This window comes from Colossoma macropomum, unplaced genomic scaffold, assembly GCF_904425465.1.
Source record: "Colossoma macropomum unplaced genomic scaffold, Colossoma_macropomum, whole genome shotgun sequence".
NCBI classification, from domain to species: Eukaryota; Metazoa; Chordata; class Actinopteri; order Characiformes; family Serrasalmidae; genus Colossoma; species Colossoma macropomum.
Genome location: NW_023494810.1, coordinates 33,362,089 through 33,383,544, shown reverse-complemented (window position 1 = coordinate 33,383,544; position 21,456 = coordinate 33,362,089). Strand labels below are relative to the sequence as shown.

The following is a 21,456-nucleotide window of genomic DNA, read 5'->3' as shown; positions in this document are numbered from 1 at the left end:
CTCAATTTCAACATTTGATATGTTGTCTTTGTACTATTTTCCTTTAAAAATATGGTTTACTTGATTTGCATATCATTGCATTCTATTTTTATTTACATTCTGCACAGCGTCCCAACTTTTTTGGAAATGGGGTTGTAGCTTCAATCATGCTTTCACGTAAACTTTGTACACCAAACTTGTCATGGCTGATGGGCAATGTTCAGGATAAGTGGAAAATTATATTTTTACCACTGAACCATTCCTTTAATAAGTAGGACACACAGTAGAGTGTTTTGTGAAACCATCATAAACCTGTACCAAACTCATGGAGGGATAAAAAGCAGGAAAATGAAAACTGCTTATAATTGAAAGCATATCACCTAAACGGTGAAATGTGGTGAAAAACCATGAAGCCTCTGATTACTACTTAATGATGCAAATAAAGATGGCAGCACCAAACATATTTCAAAACAACACACAGGTATCTAATCTGCCTATAATTGTACAAATATCAGCAAGGAATTGATGCAAGCATATAAAGTACTGAATAAAATGGCTTTATAGCAAAAAAAAAATGGAAAATTTGGTACTGGTTGAATCATCTTCCTAATTCATATCTAATCAACCATGGATTTCACTTTCACAGGAGAGTGAAGTCAGAAACCTCGCAACAGAAACAAACAACTGCAAATTACTGTAGGTATGGATCTCTAAGGAAGCTAAAGGGGTGATGACATTGCTCCACAGAGTCATTTTGTGCATACATTTTATTTCATTTTAATTTACTTTTATCGATTTTTAGGGCTGGCCCAAATAATTAAAATACTACAGTATTTGTTTGTAATGTTGGTATTCATTTCTTTGCTTAGTATTCAGCTTTGTCTTTGGTTAACATTTTAGACCCCAACAGAATTCTAGAATACTCTTGTGCAGGGGTTCCCAATCCCAGTTCTGGTGATCCCACACTACACACATTGTTGAGCTTTGTCTCATCTAGCACCTGATTCAACTCATTAACGAATTAACAAGCTCCTTATTGGTTAGGTCAGGTGTGTAGAGTAGGAAAAACATGAAATGAGCAGAGCATGGGGTTGCCAGGAATGGGATTGGGAACCTCTGCTTTTGTGGATTCCGGGCAACTTAGTTAGATGTTTATTTATTACTGTTTTAAACAAAACATTTTATCACAAAATCAGGGAAAATGGAAAGTTGATTTCATTTGAAAAATGTGATCTCTTTAACCCTTGTGTGGTGTTGGGGTCTGTGGGACCCATTTTCAATGTATACCAGAAGAACAAAATAATGTGATTTATTATTATTTCAACCTCAGATTCCATTTTCTGTGAAGAACATATAAAATAACCCAGTGCCTTCACACTGTTCACCCCCCACACATTTATATTACACATGTGGCGTTGGGTTGAACCCACGGGGAATAAAAGTGTGGAGGTGCTGTGTCCTTCACTCTGTTCTCCTCCTATATGGCCTGCTGTTAGTGTGTGTGTGTCTGTGTGTGTGTATGTGTGTGTGTGTGTGTGTGTGAGGGTGGACAAAATGGACAGGCTGCTGACTGGCTACAGCTGCTAAAGGAGAACCCTACGCTGGACACTTGTGATATTTTAAACATCTGGTATTTTTACATAAATAGTTATGGCTGTATTGATCTAAAAAAACAATAATGTGGTGGGTCCACCAGAGCACATCAACTACACACAAGAGTTAATATAAAACCACAAAACCAGACGACAGAAATCAAAACAACCCATGACTGAGGGTTAAAAATGTCTCAAACCACTAGGGTAATGCAACTGTAATGTTGAAAACACATAAAAATAACAATTCATGGAAATAATGAATAAGCATGTGGAATAAACTGACTGAAAAAAAGATGTTCAAGATTATTACATAGCAATGGGCATCACAATGGAGATATTACTCCTTTTCTTTGAAAAACTGAGAGCAAGATGAGTGAAATATAGATAAAGTGCAAACCATGTTTAAACAAAGAGTAACAGCCAAATACACATTCATTTGCTCGGCTATAGTTTTGACTGCTGAATGACAGGTGAAGAAGCTGCTTCTGTCACTTGTTACCTTTTTAAACAAACATTTTTTTTTAAAGATCCACAAACCTACTTCTGTATCATTGCTGCTATCTACTTAAAGAAAAATCCAGTTAGACTCATCTGTCTCCTTATCTGACTTAACGTTACTGCATGCGAGAACAGTCTTTTGGCCACTTTGGGGCATCCATTGTAAAATGGGATGTATAAATATGCAAGACTACTTGTTACAAATTGAAAACTGGAATATTTTGATTAAAAAACAAACTATGTAAAATGAACACAGTTGAAATTATGCTTAATTATGAAATGTAAATAGTATTGTTTTCAAAGGTGGTATTGTTGTAAAGGGGTTTTAAAGTTGGTACGGTATTGCAAAGGGGTAAAAAAAGGCTGTAAAATGCTGGGGCCAGGCCTTTTATTTTGCCACAGTACTGAAGCTCACCTATTATGGTGGTTTGGACACAAACACACCATAATTCCAAAAATAAGTGCAATAAACAGGTTATATTCTTTCACTCTTAGCTCATATTAAAAAAGTAAAAAAAAAGTTATCAAAACAAAATTTTCACCCTTAAGGTGAACCCTTTACTTTGAACTAAACTAACTCAGTAACTAACACAGTAGATCATTAGAAAGGAGAGATCACTTATCCAAATTTTAGTTTTCCTATCAGAAGACATATTAGTTTAAACGATCATACAAAGATTAGACAAAAACATCTCATTATTCAAACAAGCATACTCATCCTACAATATCTATTACCAGAGAAGCAGAACAACACTCACCTTTCAGGACTGGCACAAACTGGAAGACACTCAGAGGCCCTAAGCAAACAAGCAGACAGGCAACAGCTGTGAACATTTATATATCATGGCAATTCAGTAACCTTTCTGACATGGATAGCCAACAAGCCAATTGGTTAAACATTTGTTTAGGCATTCTAAATGTCTTTATTCCATCTTCTAATGGTAAAATATACAAATGATAACACAACAACAAATAATCATGTTATAAAAACATCTGATGAACTGCACATCTAATTCATATCCACAAAACAATGCCTTCTTCCAATGAATCAGTATCCATCAAGACAGAAAATGTAATAAATTAAATGAAATACCACAAGTGACAAAAAAAGTTATCAAAACATAATTTTCACACATGTTAGTGTTAATATGTAGGCATTTAAGTGAGACATCACATTCCATTGCTAAAAGCCCTATTTAGGAAAATATAAAACAGAGCCAAATCAGCACAGCGGCAAATGCTAAGCTGAGTAAAACAGAACATGTTAAACAAATACATGGTAGATTTAAGTGGTTATTATTATATAACTGCTTGTAATATTGAAGTATGGCAGTACGTAATACTGTAATTATGTTGTTTGCTGTATTAAATACAGGTCTGCATTTTACAGAGATTAAAGATTGAGAATTCTTATCCTGGCTTTATCCTTGCATTATCTTTTACTACAAACTGTGAACACAAGGCTTGATTTTCAGTCAACTAGACACTAGTCATCATAACCATTATGAACACTTAAACACAATCTTAACACTTCGTCAACAGTCTATTCTTATTCAAGATTTACAAACAAGGATAAAATCTTGAAAAGACTAATAACTGAAAAGAACAGTTACTAGGCTTGCATAGATTTTTTACTTTATACCCCAGTGTCTTCACAAAACTAATGTGAAAATACATGGCCTAATATGGAAGAAAATGCCTATACTGGGTATTTCCAACTTTATGTTTTGGAATATCTAAATTAATTCATGTAAAATCACTTCTAGAGTAGTTAGAGTAGAGTACAGTTATGAGGGTCTGTATGTACCCATCAAAATGTGCATAATGGATGAGTCATGGCAAGCGGCCAGTGAACAATATGCTAATTTTGTTCAATTATTTCTTCATTCTAAAGATGTCTCAACTGTGCATCCAACAACACTAGGAATTGGTTTCCCAGACCCAGATTAAGCCTAAGCCAGAGCTAAATCAGATTTTTAATGGTGAAACATCTCTAATGCTACAGTTTAGTCCAATACATTCAAAATGTGCAAAAGTATTCAGACAACCCTTCTAATTAGTAAAATTAAGCAAATTTGAGGTCTGAACTCAAACTACATAAAATTCAAAATGACTGAAGTCTCCCTGTTCATTATCAGTGGCAAGCAATTAAAAACAACAAAACAGTGTGAACCTAATATTCTTAGATGAATAAAAAAACATTGTTAAATGTTAAATGTTAGGACACATTGAGGACCTCTTATTAGGATCAAAACCAGGCGTTATATATATATATATATATATATATATATATATATATATATATATATATATATATATATATATACACACACCAATAAGTAGACACAAAAAATAAAAAAACACAGATACAGAAAATAAATACACACACTCCGACATAGAATTGAAATGAACAAAGAAACTTACTTCAGAAACTGCACCTTTTAAAAAACTGGGAGACTCATAAGATGTATGACTAAATGTTTTTGTGCAGCCACAAGAAGACGAATAAAGAAAAGCCCTGGGAGGACTGCTGAGCTAGTTTCTATATTTGTATTTTTCCCCTAATAAGAATGTTATGTTGAGATATTGTGTTTCAGAATTTCAGTTTATGAATCCAGCTTATCACACGTAAGACCCTCTGAAATTTTACTGCATAGTAAGCATCTGCCCAAGCAATATTATCTTTCATTTGAAAAGAACTGCTATAGTCTGGCACTACTAATAAATCTTGAGCTATATTATTGGCAGTTTGTACCTGACAATGTTAAGTACACAGTAAAGGATGAAGGCTTTTGTTGTTTGCAGACTTAAGTGTTTTCAAAAACATGAGCAGAAAGCTCTTTAATGCCATTGGAACAGATCCAAAATTCTTATCTATGGACTAATGATTGTGCTATTTTTCCAAGAGAACCATACTTGTTTTTTTCTTAACAGTCCCTTATGCATTATTATTTGAACAGTGGCCAAAAGCCGACATCAGTAATTTGTCTAGTCAGAACATAAATGACAATTTATGCATAAAAAAACTCTATTATAGAACAATGATGCAATTTTAATGCTTCACCAGATCTGATCTAGGATTTTCGGTGCCAAAACATATAATAAGAACAATGTTTTTGTGACCACTGAGACATTTTAAAACTGTGGAGCACAAACTAGTAATATATGAAGGAAATAGACAATTTCTTTGACATATCTGAAATAACTGCCATCAAACAGTCCATCAGCCTGTTACCATCTGTCAAACCATCCTTTCTGTATGTTAACATGAGCAAACATAAGCAATTCATCTTCTTAACTTACTAAAGCTCCTTTGGTTCTCAACTCTGCTTCTGAAGTAACTGTCCTGCATATTTCAGAGTTTCCCCTAATCCCAACATACCTGGTGCAACTAATTAACAAGCTTTTCTTGGTTTAAAGTGGGTGTGTTAGAGTAGGCAAAACACCACAACATGCAGGGCAGTGTTACTCCAGGACCCAGACTGAGAATCACTGACGTATAGCTTTCTTCAAGCCACAATGATCAAAAGCAGATTTATTTGGGCTTTCTTATGGACATGACAGTCTTAACAGTATTTAGTGTCAGGAACTATTAACATTATTCTTATACATTTTTATATATAGAAAAACATGAAAATCATTCTTTTGCACAGTATGAATTGTACATTCAGTAAGACAAGAAAGAAGAAACTGATTATAAAGGAACTCCTAATAAATCACAATTGCAATTCTTAAAAACTAAACTTGGTATTCACAGTATTTTTAAAAATAATCATGTGCCATGATACTACCCTGGGCCTGCATGTGTTTGATGACATACGCTCCAGAACACTTGTTCTGCATCACAGGCTCTACCACTCAGGCTGAGAAACATCAAGGGGAAACACTGAGGGATATGACTCTTTTATACCGCCTTCCGAAGCAGTTCCCTAGAGCATTGCTGAGTTGTTACTATATCTGTATTAACTCCTAATAAGAACATTATGTTAAGATATCATGCTTCATAATTCCAATTTGTTAATCCAGTTTACCAAGTGCAGCACCCATTCAAAATGTATTTCCTAGTAAAGCATCATATTTAAATTGGAAATAACTACTGTTCTTTATCTGATATTGAAAATTCGCATTTTTATGCTGTCTCTAGCAAAAGTAAAGTTTGTAGACTTAACTTATTCCAGTTTGCAGAGGTTATATATGATTTTTTTTTTCAAAAATGTGACCAGAAAAAATTAAATGTCTTTTACTGACACAGTCAAATAAGGTTGACTGTAAATAAAGTTAGTGAAAACTGGGATTATTAGTGCAATTTAATTGGCAACAGTAATCTGTGTAGTACTTATTTATAACATGAAATGCTTGCAATGACCATGCAACAGAACACCAGTGACATTATAGTGCCTCACCAAATGTGATCAGGGATTTTCTACAGTGCCAAAACGCATAAAAAAGATTCTTCCTTGTGACCTTAAAGACATTTTACAGTTACCAAGTTGCCAATATAAAATTAAGAGTAATTCTAAATAAAAAATAAAGGCACACCACATAGTCTGGTAGCCTGATGCTACCTGCATGCTTTAAAATTAACACTAAAGAACCCTAAACAGTTAAATATTTTCCAAGGAACAGAAAGTGCTAAGGTTAATTAGCTGCTATTAACAAATTCTAACTATCCAAATATGAATAAAGACTACTTTAAGAACACTTTTATTTTTCTAAAAATAATCAGAAACCTCTGAAATTGCTTTTAAAATAGTGATGATGTGTCCTTTTTGCACCCCAGGCTGGAGACATGATAAAAGACTATGTCATCACTAGGGGAAGGCTGCCACTTATGGTGTCACTATCAGTATGCCATTTAGGGAAGAAATACAGAACATCAAGGACAAACACATGACCAAATGCAGCTCAATAGTTATGCAGGGTGAACATTAGTGGTGCTATATAAGAGGCTCTCCCAGCCAAGGCTGCCCCAAGCTCCTTGCCAAGGTGAGGGACCATCTGTCTTTATTGTAAGCCTGGTGAATTTTATTCTGATCTCATTTCCAAAGGACATGAATTTTCATTGTTTTTTTTCAGTACACATATACTGCCAGCCCTTTCCTGCCTGCCATTTTTTCTCACTTGGTGTGAAACCAGGTAAGGAACAATATTTTGTTTTGCATTGATATCATTTTCAGTGCAGGTGTCTAATTTTAAATGGCGCATACTACTTTTCACTGTAGGGAATATTATAAATTATACATTATACAATATACATAAAAGGGTACTGACATGGCAGCATTCTAGTGTAAAGTACCGGCTGTATGATGTATTCAGAGTACACACTCTAGAACGACAAATAAATGTTTTGTCTTCACAGTAAAACAACATCATGGGGGATTCAGAAATGGAGTGTTTTGGGCCGGCGGCCGTCTACCTCCGGAAACCAGAAAGGGAGAGGATTGAGGCCCAGAGCAAACCCTTTGATGCTAAAACAGCAGTGTTTGTGGCTGAGCCCGCTGAGATGTACCTCAAGGGTACACTAAAGAGTAAAGAGGGTGGCAAAGCCACTGTCCAAACTCTGTGTGGCAAAGTAAGTGAAAAGACCAGTGAAGAGATTATAGTTCATACATATTTCATTCATCGGAGGAAACCTGATGAATAAAGTATGTATTTCTTTACTGATGGTTTTATATATGTATACACAGCCAAGCTGATAAATCAAATATTAATATTGCATAAATAATGTCTGTGAGGCATACAATGTGCTGTATTGTTCGCAAAGATTCTCGCCTGGTACATGTTTTGTTCCAATCTCATTGACTGTCTGGACAACAATGCATCCAAAGAGTTTGTCTCTTTTAACATTAAAATCTGAATCTGCACCTAGAGTAGCTGAAGTGCAAGCATGTCCATATTGGCCATACTAAAATCAATCAGCATGTGGAATTGGAGCTGTCTGTGTGCTACTGCTGCTTTCTGTGTTTTCTCTCACTGTATGAAAGAAGCTCCATGCCGCCTTTATTTTTGGATGCACTAAAATAGTTTCTTAATGAGCGCGCACACACATTCAAAACAGAATCAGGATCTCTAAGGGTTTAACGTTGATTTGTTTCATAAACATTACAATAAAACATGACTGAAGTGATATTTCAGAAATTATACTTTTAGGCTATCACTAAATAAAGCTAACTAAATTTTGAGAGTATTTTCAACAGAAATGGGGGCACTTATGTAATACTGAAAATAAAGTTTTAAACTAATCAGAATGCAAAATAACTTTTAATCTTAAATGCAGTAAATGTACAAATAAGTAGAGAATACATTACATTTTCATTACATTTTATTGAAAAATATACCAAATTGGTGAATGCTCTTTGATTCAAACATTGTTATCTATATATGAGCACATTTATGCTGTCATGTCAAGACATTTAGGTGTTGGAAGTGCTTACTGTTCCATTGGTGCATTAGCACTATTCATACTGATTCACTGCAACATGTTATGTTATACATGTTTAGGGCAATTTTTACCCTTGTACTTCAGTTTAAAGATGCAGGAAAAAAATTATATGGGGCTATTTCCCCCTGATTACTCCTGAAGATGATTTCTATTAATATGTTTTCTTGCTCAAAACAGTATTTTATTGTTTATAAGACGAACAAAAAAATCAACAAATTTACTTTAAATTAATAATGGGTTACTAATGAGCTGATTAGTTTGATCAGGTGTGTTGTGAGCAGGGAAAACACTAAAAGGTGCAGGGCAGTGGGCCTCCAAGACCAACACTGTAAATGTGACAATAGCACTGAGAAATCAGATTATTAGAGAAGAGTTGATTGAATAAAGAACCATTTTTGTGCCAAAGCAGATTATTCAGTAATACTACTATTAATTGTATATTTGATTTGTCTGTTTATTGCTATGTACAATAAGTAAACTTTATTGTTTTGTGGCATTTAACTGTCCTCGTTTTATAGACTATCACAGTAAAGGAAGATGAAGTGTTTCCCATGAATCCTCCCAAATTCGACAAAATTGAGGACATGGCCATGATGACTCACCTCAGTGAACCATCTGTGCTGTATAACCTCAAAGAGCGTTACGCAGCATGGATGATCTATGTAAGTTTAGACGAAAGAAAAATGACTGCATAAGACATTTATAGATGAGAGGGTACATCATAATGACTTTCCGGAATTGTTTCTATTCACATTTTTAGACCTATTCTGGGTTGTTCTGTGTCACTGTGAACCCCTACAAGTGGCTCCCAGTATATGATGCAGTTGTTGTGACTGGATACAGAGGCAAAAAGAGAGTTGAAGCCCCACCTCACATCTTCTCCATCTCTGATAACGCCTATCAGTTCATGCTGACTGGTATGATCATTTTTAACAACCTCAATGGAAAACAGGTTTTACAGAATGTTTAATCAGGTCAACTGTTTCCAGTTTTAGTTTCACTGATGTGTGTCCAACATTGACTTTAACAATTCTGACTATTTCTCTAGATCGTGAAAACCAGTCCATCCTAATCACGTAAGTGCAGATTCACATTAGTATGAAATGTTAAATTACAGGATTCTTTATTCACAAGCTTTCACCAGCGTAAACAGTGCATGGTACACACTTAATGTTTTATAACCTGTATTTGCCAAAAGCTCTAGCTTCACTATGTTTTGTACTGACTAAAGCTACCATCTCCTCTGTACACATTTAAGTGTATATGTTGAAACAGCTGATAACCACAAGAAAATAAATGCTGGTGCACTGATAGTTGATTTGCTTGAATTGTGTCAACGCTCAGAGATCTCTGAAGTGTAAAGGAACCTACATATAGAAAAGTTCATGAAATGAGAAGCACATGTATTTGCATTCCCCAGAGGAGAATCTGGTGCAGGAAAGACTGTGAACACCAAACGTGTCATCCAGTACTTTGCGATAATCGCAATGACAGGACAGAAAAAGGCAGAGCCTGTTCCTGGCAAAATGCAGGTTTGTGAACTGTTGCATGTGAATAGTGCATGTACAACTAATTAGCACTCTGCTGTTGCTAAAAAACTAAACCTGTGTCTAGGGTTCACTGGAGGACCAAATCATTGCAGCCAACCCCCTGCTAGAAGCTTATGGTAATGCTAAGACTATCAGGAATGACAACTCCTCTCGTTTTGTAAGTATACACAGTGTTGACACCTTTCACTGAATAAAATGAAAACCACAAGTGGATTAAATTCTAAATAAAACATCTTTTGAATTTCCAGGGTAAATTCATCAGAATTCACTTTGGACAAACTGGCAAGCTGGCCTCAGCTGATATTGAAACCTGTAAGTTCACCAGTGTACTATGAGTGCATTCTGCGATGCAGTGATGTAAAGCATGCTTTCATATATCTACTATGTAACACAAATATGTAAAAATTTAATTTAGTCTCTTCACTTTACGTTGCACAAAAATGTCAATTTACTACATAGTTTGTTTCTTTAAAACAAATACAGTAAGTAAGAAATACAGTACATTTACAGTACATTTTAAGGAACGTAAGACTGAATAACAATGTATCAATAGATCTACTGGAAAAGTCAAGAGTCACTTTCCAGCTGTCTGCTGAGAGGAGCTACCACATTTTCTACCAGCTCATGACTGGACACAAGCCTGAGCTGCTTGGTATGAAATCTGAGAGTCTTATTGCTGCCATTTCTTTTTAGATTAGCTGTAATACCGATCAGGTCTAAAGACTTTATTTTTCCTCTCACACAGAGGCACTGCTCATCACCACCAACCCCTATGACTACCCTATGATCAGCCAGGGTGAAGTCACAGTTAAGAGCATCAATGATGTGGAAGAATTCATTGCCACAGATGTAAGTATAACTTCACTTCAAGTTCTATCAGCATTTAAAAAATATGCCTTATTCTCAATGGTCCATCCACTCTGTTTCACCAAATACAGACTGCTATTGACATTTTGGGTTTCACCGCTGATGAGAAAATTAACATCTACAAACTGACTGGTGCTGTGATGCATCATGGCAACATGAAGTTCAAGCAGAAGCAGAGAGAGGAGCAGGCTGAGCCTGACGGCACTGAGGGTAAATAATCACAAGATCTATTTGGCTTTATTAGAAGCATTTGCATCAGTTCCTAATGAGAAACATTATAACATTTATCTTCAGTGGCTGATAAAATCGCTTACCTTCTGGGCCTGAACTCAGCTGACATGCTGAAAGCTTTGTGCTACCCCAGAGTGAAGGTCGGAAACGAGTTTGTGACCAAAGGCCAAACTGTATCTCAGGTAATTATTTAACCACAAAAGAGGGGAGGAATATTTAAATCATCTTGAGAGAATCAAAACTCTATATATACTTTTTTTAAGGTGAACAACGCAACTATGGCTCTGTGCAAGTCCATCTATGAGAAAATGTTCTTGTGGATGGTCATCCGTATCAATGAGATGTTGGACACAAAGCAGCCAAGGCAGTTCTTCATTGGTGTGCTGGACATCGCTGGATTTGAGATCTTTGATGTAAATACTTTTTCTCATACTGCTTGCATTACACAGTATTACATTTATATCAAAACAGTATACTGACACTAACATCCATATGTTAAAACAGTTCAACAGCCTGGAACAGCTCTGCATTAACTTTACAAATGAGAAACTGCAACAGTTCTTCAACCACCACATGTTTGTGCTGGAACAAGAAGAGTACAAGAAAGAAGGAATTGAGTGGGAGTTCATTGACTTTGGTATGGACCTGGCGGCCTGCATTGACCTTATTGAGAAGGTAAGTCATTTAGAGCAGTTAGGACTTTGATTGATTTGACTTATTGTCAAAATTCTAGCATGTATAATGAGCAGCTGACCTAAGATTTGTTCAATGACAACATTAACACAATCCAATCTTGTGGTTTTAACATATACTAAGTATTCTGGTGTCACATCAAAGGAGATCCACAATTACAATAATAACGAAAATACTGAATGAACAAATCTTAATGAACAAGCTAGTGTAAAAGAAATAAAACTGACAGCGGTTTAACAAATTATTTAACAAAGTTTTCAAAATTCAGAAATAACACTCCAAATGAAATGTCATATCTAGTGTCACCTAGGTTCAAGTCAGCAGCTTAGAACAATCAAAGCCTAAGCAACAGAGCGACCACTTATCCAACTATTACTTCAGTGATTTGTACCAAATGCAACTTACACACAAAATCTGTCACCAACAGCCAATGGGCATCTTCTCCATCCTTGAAGAGGAGTGCATGTTCCCCAAGGCTACAGACATAACCTTCAAGAACAAGCTGCATGACCAGCATCTTGGCAAAAGTAACGTCTTCCAGAAGCCAAAGCCTGCCAAAGGCAAAGCAGAAGCCCACTTCTCTCTGGTGCACTATGCCGGCACCGTAGACTACAACATTGTTGGCTGGCTGGACAAGAACAAAGACCCCCTGAATGACTCTGCTGTGCAGCTGTACCAGAAGTCAGCAAACAAACTTCTGTCCCACCTGTATGCAGGTCATTCTTCTGCTGATGGTAAGGCGGGAAAAAAGCCACAAACTATATACATAATAATCAAATCATTTGGATACTAGCGCCAATCAGCATGAAACCATAATACTAACTGTATTATCACAATGGTAAATGATTTTAAATGTCTACAGATGCTGGTGGAAAAGGTAAGAAGGGTGGCAAGAAGAAGGGTGGCTCATTCCAGACAGTGTCTGCACTGTTTAGGGTAAGAACAATTTCACATTGAAATATAAATTGTATAAAAGAAAAGAATGCAAGTGCCTAAAGAAAAAAATTACTAATACCACAAAACTCAACAGGAAAACCTGGCCAAGCTGATGACCAACCTGAGGAGCACTCACCCTCACTTTGTGCGTTGCATAATTCCAAATGAGTCCAAGACTCCAGGCAAGTGAAATTCAAATGAATTTTGACATCTTAAAATAGACACTATACTAACACTAATGTTATCCTTGCTTGTCTAGGTCTGATGGAAAACTTCTTGGTTATCCATCAGCTGAGGTGTAATGGTGTGCTGGAGGGTATCAGAATCTGCAGAAAGGGATTCCCCAGCAGAATCCTCTATGGTGACTTCAAGCAAAGGTCATTTATTTATTTTCAATGTCTATGATGACTTTAAAGTTAATACAGCCTGATTATCATGTATACTGATATGTCAGTTTAAAAACAGATATAAAGTCTTGAATGCCAGTGTAATCCCGGAAGGACAGTTCATTGACAACAAGAAAGCATCGGAAAAACTCTTGAGCTCCATTGATGTGGACCACACCCAGTACAAGTTCGGACACACTAAGGTATTAATGGAAATCTGAGGTGCAAAAAAATTTACATTAATTAAAACATCTAGAAGTGTTAGCAGTGTGAGAAAGTCCATAATTTAGAACAGCACAGGGTATATCCTAGGTAGCATATTGCATGTTTTTTTTTTTCGTCTTTTTTTTCTGTAAGCAATTTGAGATTTTTACGTTTTTATTTACTTTTACTTCGGTAAAACACAAATTCGTACAACATGAATAATATATCAATCATTAAGGCCTCTGTGCCATACTTTGGCATGATCATGTTTCAATATAGTGTAAACACTTCAGTATACTCCTTTTTAAATTTAAAATCATACATATGGATGAATAAGTGTCGTTTGACAATGCTTCAACACAAGACATATCGATATACAAAAACAACATAACTTATGTAGGTTCACAGATCTTCATCTTATTTTGGTAGGTATTCTTTAAAGCAGGTCTGCTGGGTACTCTTGAGGAGATGCGAGATGAGAAACTTGCAACTCTGGTCACAATGACTCAAGCTTTGTGTCGTGGCTTCCTTATGAGGAGGGAGTTTGTCAAGATGATGGAGAGGAGGTACATTTATGTTTAGTTGACGAAGTGAACAGATGTATAATTGCAAACACACTATAAAACAATTTGCAATTAGCAAACTGGATGCTTATCCAAATAAATGGGTCACCTTGATTTCCAGAGAGTCCATCTACTCCATTCAATACAACATCCGCTCATTCATGAATGTGAAACACTGGCCATGGATGAAGTTGTACTTCAAGGTCAAGCCTCTTCTGAAGAGCGCAGAGACAGAGAAAGAAATGGCTGCCATGAAAGAGAACTTTGAGAAAATGAAAGAAGATCTGGCAAAGGCACTGGCCAAGAAGAAAGAGCTTGAGGAGAAGATGGTGTCACTTCTTCAGGAGAAGAATGACCTGCAACTGGCAGTAACAGCTGTAAGTATTTACAGTAAAGTTAGCAAATTTCAAGAGATGCTGGATAACATTAAAATGCTTAAAAAATCTTCATAACTGATAGGAAACAGAGAATCTGGCTGATGCTGAGGAAAGGTGTGAGGGGCTCATCAAGAGCAAGATCCAGCTTGAAGCCAGACTCAAAGAGACAAACGAGAGACTGGAGGATGAGGAGGAAATCAATGCTGAGCTGACGGCCAAGAAGAGGAAACTAGAGGATGAGTGCTCTGAGCTGAAGAAGGACATTGATGATCTGGAACTCACCTTGGCTAAAGTGGAGAAGGAGAAACATGCCACTGAGAACAAGGTTGATACTTTTTGTCGCATTGTACTACAGTGCACTATAACTTAGCACATTCTTTTCTGCAAAGTAACTTGCACACACAAAAGCATACACAAAAAAATAATTTTTCAACCCTAAGAGAATAACCAAGGTACAATTTCAAAGTGATATACCTCCTTACACACTAGTAAAAGCATTACTGTATGTAAGGTGTGAAAAAAATAATTAAAAAAAGGCCAAGAAGATAATAGAAAGCCATCATTCTTAGAGGTGTACCATCCAATTATTGGCAATGTATGATTAAATCATTAGTGCAACAACTGAAGAACTGGGGTGTATTGCTACATTAATTGTTGAAATAATAGATCATAGTGTCCTTCGCAAATGTAGCAGCCTTCGAAAACAATGAGGATGTCTACACTGTCAACAAAGCACAGGGAGAAACTGGAGAGACACTGACTAACAACTGGCAACTCTTGTCAATATATATATGTATATGCCTGAATGGGGCTGGATGTGATAAGTGACATACAGGTTAAATAGTGTCTCTTGCTATGGGCAGAAAGTAATTTCTTTAAAGGTTAAGTCGAAGCTGCCCAGCCAAGACATACATCTTACACTAATGTGGGATTGATACATTTCTCTGAAATGTTTTCATACAGGTGAAAAACTTGACTGAGGAGATGGCCTCTTTGGATGAGAGTATTGCCAAACTCACTAAGGAGAAGAAAGCCCTCCAAGAGGCACATCAGCAGACTCTTGACGATCTTCAAGCGGAGGAAGATAAAGTCAACACCTTGACAAAAGCAAAAAGCAAGCTTGAGCAACAAGTAGACGATGTAAGAATTTAAAAAACAGCATCTCATAAATTTCAGAATGTTTGGCAAACCTGTCATTGTTTAAGTGTTCTTAAATGCTTGGTTTTCCAAAATAACAGCTTGAAGGTTCACTGGAGCAAGAGAGGAAACTCCGTATGGACCTTGAGAGAGTCAAGAGAAAGCTTGAGGGTGACCTGAAATTGGCCCAGGAGACCATAATGGACCTGGAAAATGAAAAGCAGCAATCAGAAGAGAAAAACAAAAAGTACATATCACCTTGAAACATAATTCATATATATATATATATATATATATATATATATCAAAATCATTGCAGCTATTAATTTAACCATTCAATGCCACTACATTGGTAAAACAGGAAGGACTTTGAAATAAGCCAACTTTTGAGCAAGATTGAGGATGAACAATCCCTGGGTGCCCAGCTTCAGAAGAAGATTAAAGAACTCCAAGTGAGGACTTCAAAGAAAAAAAATCTGTATGTTAAATTTTCCCTCTGAAATAGAAAAACTTTAAATCTAAAATTTTCATTTTCAGGCCCGTATTGAGGAACTGGAGGAGGAAATTGAGGCTGAGCGTGCAGCTCGTGCTAAAGTTGAGAAGCAGAGAGCTGATCTCTCCAGGGAACTTGAAGAGATCAGTGAGAGGCTCGAGGAGGCTGGTGGAGCCACTGCTGCTCAGATTGAGATGAACAAGAAGCGTGAAGCCGAGTTCCAGAAGCTGCGGCGTGATCTGGAAGAGTCCACTCTGCAGCATGAAGCCACAGCGGCCGCTCTCCGCAAGAAACAAGCTGACAGTGTTGCTGAGCTTGGAGAGCAGATCGACAACCTTCAGAGGGTCAAACAGAAGCTGGAGAAGGAGAAGAGTGAGTTCAAGATGGAAATAGACGACCTGTCCAGTAACATGGAGGCTGTGGCAAAAGCAAAGGTATTTTGTGTAACATCAGGACACAAAATATAATGTCATTCAAAATTACTGAAAGCTGTGCTCTCTTTCGTTATGCTAAGCAGTAACAGGAAATGAATAAGGTGAAACTTCTTAAAATCTGTTTTCAAAAAACAAATTGTTTTTTGTTTAACTAATCAGAATGTAGCATTAAACATTTATTATTGTCTTTAGCAGAGTTATACACCCACACCCAACTAAGCCAAGTTTCTTCTATTTCAATTATCTTCTATTTCAATTATCTGCATTTTGCTGATCCATCTAGGCTAACCTAGAAAAGATGTGTCGCACCCTAGAGGACCAGTTAAGCGAACTGAAATCTAAGAGTGACGAAAATATTCGTCAGCTGAATGACATCTCTGCACAAAAAGCAAGGCTTCAGACTGAGAATGGTATGTAGAGTCAAAATAACTACACAGTGCAAAAAGCCCTATGTTTGGTTTTGACTTATCCAATTACTTATTCAATAATCTTCCAAGGTGAATTTAGCCGTCAGCTGGAGGAGAAGGAAGCACTTGTTTCCCAGTTGACCAGGGGGAAACAAGCTTTCACCCAGCAGATTGAAGAACTAAAGAGACAAATTGAAGAGGAAGTCAAGGTAAAAACAGAAAAACTAGAATTTAATACACTTCTAACAAAAACCCCTCTATATGCACGCAGCATTCCACTAACAAGTATAGTTTCAACAAATTTAAATGCTCACTTCTAGGCAAAGAACGCCCTGGCTCATGCTGTCCAATCAGCTCGTCATGACTGTGACTTGCTCAGAGAGCAGTTTGAGGAAGAGCAGGAGGCCAAGGCTGAGCTGCAACGTGGAATGTCCAAGGCCAACAGTGAGGTGGCTCAGTGGAGAACCAAATATGAGACAGACGCTATTCAACGTACTGAAGAGCTTGAAGAGGCCAAGTTAGTAAATGCTGAATAGTAACACAAATTAGTAAGCATACTAGACAAGTTTTGTAAATAAAGACCTAACATTACATAATTTGACCTTCTCAGGAAAAAGCTTGCCCAGCGTCTACAAGATGCTGAGGAATCTATTGAAGCTGTGAATTCCAAGTGTGCATCTTTGGAGAAGACCAAACAGAGACTGCAGGGTGAAGTGGAGGACCTCATGATTGATGTTGAGAGAGCCAATGCACTGGCTGCTAATCTTGACAAAAAGCAGAGGAACTTTGATAAGGTCAAGCATCAGTCAGTAAAAATGACACAATAAATAATGATCAATGGTTAGTCTGGCACTGTATCTAATTTTCTTCAACATTTTCAGGTGTTGGCAGAATGGAAACAAAAGTGTGAGGAAGGTCAGGCTGAACTTGAAGGAGCTCAAAAAGAGGCTCGCTCTCTCAGCACTGAGCTCTTTAAGATGAAGAACTCATATGAGGAAGCTCTGGACCAGCTGGAGACCCTGAAGAGAGAGAACAAGAATCTGCAGCGTATGTTATACAGATATAATAAGCACATTTGTTTGAATAATTAAGAACACTGACATTTTCAATAATCACATGTCTTTACCTCTGTCTTCAGAGGAGATCTCTGACCTGACTGAACAGATTGGTGAAACTGGAAAGACCATCCATGAGCTGGAGAAAGCAAAGAAGACAGTGGAGATTGAGAAAGCAGAAATTCAGACGGCTCTTGAAGAAGCTGAGGTAACACTGGGCATAACTTTTAACCAAGTTTAAAGGTTGAACTAGGTTTGCACTATATTGCTTGACATCAGCATCATTCTTCAGGGCACACTTGAACATGAAGAGTCCAAGATTCTTCGTATCCAACTCGAGCTCACCCAAGTAAAGAGTGAGATTGACAGGAAGCTTGCTGAGAAGGATGAGGAGATCGAGCAGATCAAGAGGAACAGTCAGAGGGTGATCGAGTCCATGCAGAGCACTCTGGACTCGGAAATCAGAAGCAGGAATGATGCCTTGAGAGTCAAGAAGAAAATGGAGGGAGATCTCAATGAGATGGAGATTCAGCTGAGCCATGCAAACCGTCAGGCTGCTGAGGCACAGAAACAGCTCAGAAACGTGCAAGGACAACTCAAGGTACACATCTCAATTGTTTAGTTTCTTACTATGGTTAAAGTTTGAAGTGTCTGTTTAACGATGATTCCTTTTAGGATGCACAACTGCACCTTGATGAGGCTATTAGAGGACAGGAAGAAATGAAGGAACAGGTCGCCATGGTGGAGCGCAGGAATAACCTGATGCTGGCAGAGATTGAGGAACTAAGAGTTGCACTGGAGCAAACAGAGAGAGGCCGCAAGGTGGCTGAACAAGAGCTGGTTGATGCCAGTGAGCGTGTCACACTACTGCACTCTCAGGTTTGTTGTTACATAAAACTTCGCTTATCCTCTGAAACTGTGCAGACATAATAGACAGATCTATTGCACAATTACGTACATTTCACATAATTTAAAGCACAGGAGGATCATAAATCAAACTGTACCCATTATTTTATGTAACTGCAATGAGTGGGGTATCATTTGAGGTGGACATCACTTTTGTCCCATTTCAACATTACTTTTGACATATTGTAATGTATATTGTATTCCAAACTATGTTTGGAATGACTTATTTACAGTTTTGAGTTTGGACAGCCATCTCTGTTAAAAAACCAACAACCCAACTCACCCTGGTGTTCTCATTCATTTATTTTCAGTCTGTTTTTTTTTCTTTAGTGGATATGTAAGGTTGAATGTTTGGAAATAGTTTTTTTGTACTCCAGGAGATTAATTATCTTTCTTTTCACTTTCAAAAGAATACAAGTTTAATCAACACCAAAAAGAAACTTGAGGCTGACCTGGTTCAGATACAAGGTGAAGTGGACGACACAATCCAGGAGGCGAGAAATGCTGAAGAGAAGGCTAAAAAAGCTATTACTGACGTGAGTATTTAATGCTAAAATATCCTGTTTTGGACCCACATGATATCTAACTAAAATAACACTCATTACATGGTTCATACACTAGGCTGCCATGATGGCAGAGGAACTGAAGAAAGAACAGGACACGAGTGCTCACCTGGAGAGGATGAAGAAGAACCTTGAGGTTACCGTCAAAGATCTGCAGCACCGCCTAGATGAAGCTGAGAGTCTTGCTATGAAGGGTGGAAAGAAACAGCTCCAGAAACTGGAGGCTAGGGTATGCTGTATCTTCATATACTGAAAACAGAAAAAACAGATTTTTTGTAACCGATTCAAGTTTCATACATGAAATATCTATTCTAGGTGCGTGAGCTGGAGGCTGAGGTTGAAGCTGAGCAGAGACGCAGTGCTGATGCTGTTAAAGGAGTTCGTAAATACGAAAGGAGAGTAAAGGAGCTGACTTATCAGGTACAAAATCAATTCAGTAGCTTTTTAATTCATATGATTACAAATTAAACAAAATGTAATCAAAGATAACCTTTACAGACAGAAGAAGACAGGAAGAATGTGACTAGACTGCAGGATCTTGTGGACAAGCTTCAGCTCAAAGTGAAGGCCTACAAGAGACAGGCTGAGGAAGCTGTAAGTTTGCTATTTGCCAAGACACACTGTATGTTAACTGTGTGTATTAACCCTTATTAATATTAATGTAATGTCTGTTACTCTACCAGGAGGAGCAGGCAAACACTCACCTGTCCAGGTTCAGGAAAACGCAGCATGAACTGGAGGAAGCTCAGGAGCGTGCTGACATCGCCGAGTCCCAGGTCAACAAGCTGAGAGCCAAGAGCCGAGAAGCTGGAAAGGTACATTGTGTTCGGTCAAAAAGGTTTACTGAATGATAAATGTCACACAACAGCTACCAGTAACATCTAGTGACATACACTTCCTTTCTCTCACATTACAGCTTTTTGTTTTTTTTAAGTTTTACTAACAATGTATACATCTGTTTTTAGGGCAAGGAATCTGCTGAATAAAACAAACACCAGATGGGACACTAACAAGCAATCATATAATATGCATTTCTTGTAAAATGTCCATTCACAAAACCAATCTAATAAAACTGTTGCAACAATTATAAAGTGTTTGAATTTCAATCACCTATACAAAATACCCATACAAAATACACCATGAATAAGAAATCATAACCCTAGTCATAATCATAAGTACAACGGGACTGTGATGTATTATTGAGTATTTTTGATTATCAGGGGGTGCTCTGAGCTAGCTGAACATTTTTGCTCGATGATAGGTGGGGGTGGTGGGGGCTGATGTTCTGGCAGTTTTTACATGCTGAAGAAACCTTTACAAAATTAACTGTAAAAGGAGTTCAGATTTTTCATGTGTTGTAGATGTACAGAAATGTTTATGATAACTATAATTTGTTGAGCTCTCAAAATATGAAAATCCACAATAATTGAGGTAACACTGCAGAGGAATACTGCCATCTCCATTAATTTCTTATATCTCCAGACAGTAACACAACAACTTTTTAGCCATTTATTTTTCATTTTTCAACATGGAAAAAATAAATGGAGATATTTCTTTTAGAGTTGGTGAGAAAATGAACTAGCACAATTAGGGAAACAGCAACTTGCCTGCCTTTGTGAACAGCAGGCATAGACAAACAAGAACAGAAAACGATCCATGAAAATAAAAATGTAAACTGGATACTATCAGAAAAATACTATCAGAATCATAGCACTGCTACTGGGTAAAGTCAAATTTGGCAAAAAAGGTGAGAACACAAAATTGACCAAATGTTTAGAACCATAAATTGTCCGCCCCTGAAATTACAGGCATTCTCCACAGCAAAGAAGGCATATTACAGTATGCAAAATGTGTCATTCATCGTCCTTCATCAGTGGTCAGTTTCACATACCAGCGCGATGCCCCGTAACATGCTGGGCACTATTATGCTGCTATCACTACTGTGCTGACAATGGTTCCACACCATTACAGCTGATTTTTCAATGTGGACACAGAAGCCTTAGTGTGCAAACTTTATGAACATACATTTCAGGGCATGACACTGTTGAAGTGCAAAAACAAGGGAGGAGATTATGTAAATTAACAACCTGGAGCAAATGACTAAGGTGAACAGACTGAAAAACTTGTATGTTTTTGGACG

General features: G+C 37.2%; 1 protein-coding gene across 1 annotated transcript; it reads left to right on the top strand.

Annotated features, from left to right (window-relative positions):
- Window positions 1-7,443: 7,443 nt before the first annotated feature.
- Window positions 7,444-20,302, top strand: LOC118799792 (myosin heavy chain, fast skeletal muscle-like). The gene is made up of 39 exons (XM_036559835.1): window positions 7,444-7,644; window positions 9,033-9,176; window positions 9,275-9,431; window positions 9,563-9,590; window positions 9,935-10,046; window positions 10,129-10,221; window positions 10,313-10,376; window positions 10,618-10,716; window positions 10,810-10,913; window positions 11,003-11,141; window positions 11,226-11,344; window positions 11,426-11,575; window positions 11,667-11,837; window positions 12,283-12,589; window positions 12,718-12,791; window positions 12,886-12,973; window positions 13,051-13,168; window positions 13,257-13,380; window positions 13,811-13,947; window positions 14,066-14,321; window positions 14,404-14,646; window positions 15,285-15,461; window positions 15,560-15,705; window positions 15,820-15,910; window positions 15,996-16,385; window positions 16,669-16,795; window positions 16,883-17,001; window positions 17,113-17,309; window positions 17,403-17,586; window positions 17,674-17,839; window positions 17,931-18,055; window positions 18,140-18,448; window positions 18,523-18,726; window positions 19,164-19,289; window positions 19,375-19,545; window positions 19,632-19,736; window positions 19,815-19,910; window positions 20,000-20,131; window positions 20,282-20,302. Exons 1-39 carry the CDS (start codon window positions 7,444-7,446, stop codon window positions 20,300-20,302), a joined length of 5,814 nt encoding a protein of 1,937 aa, XP_036415728.1.
- Window positions 20,303-21,456: the final 1,154 nt, after the last annotated feature.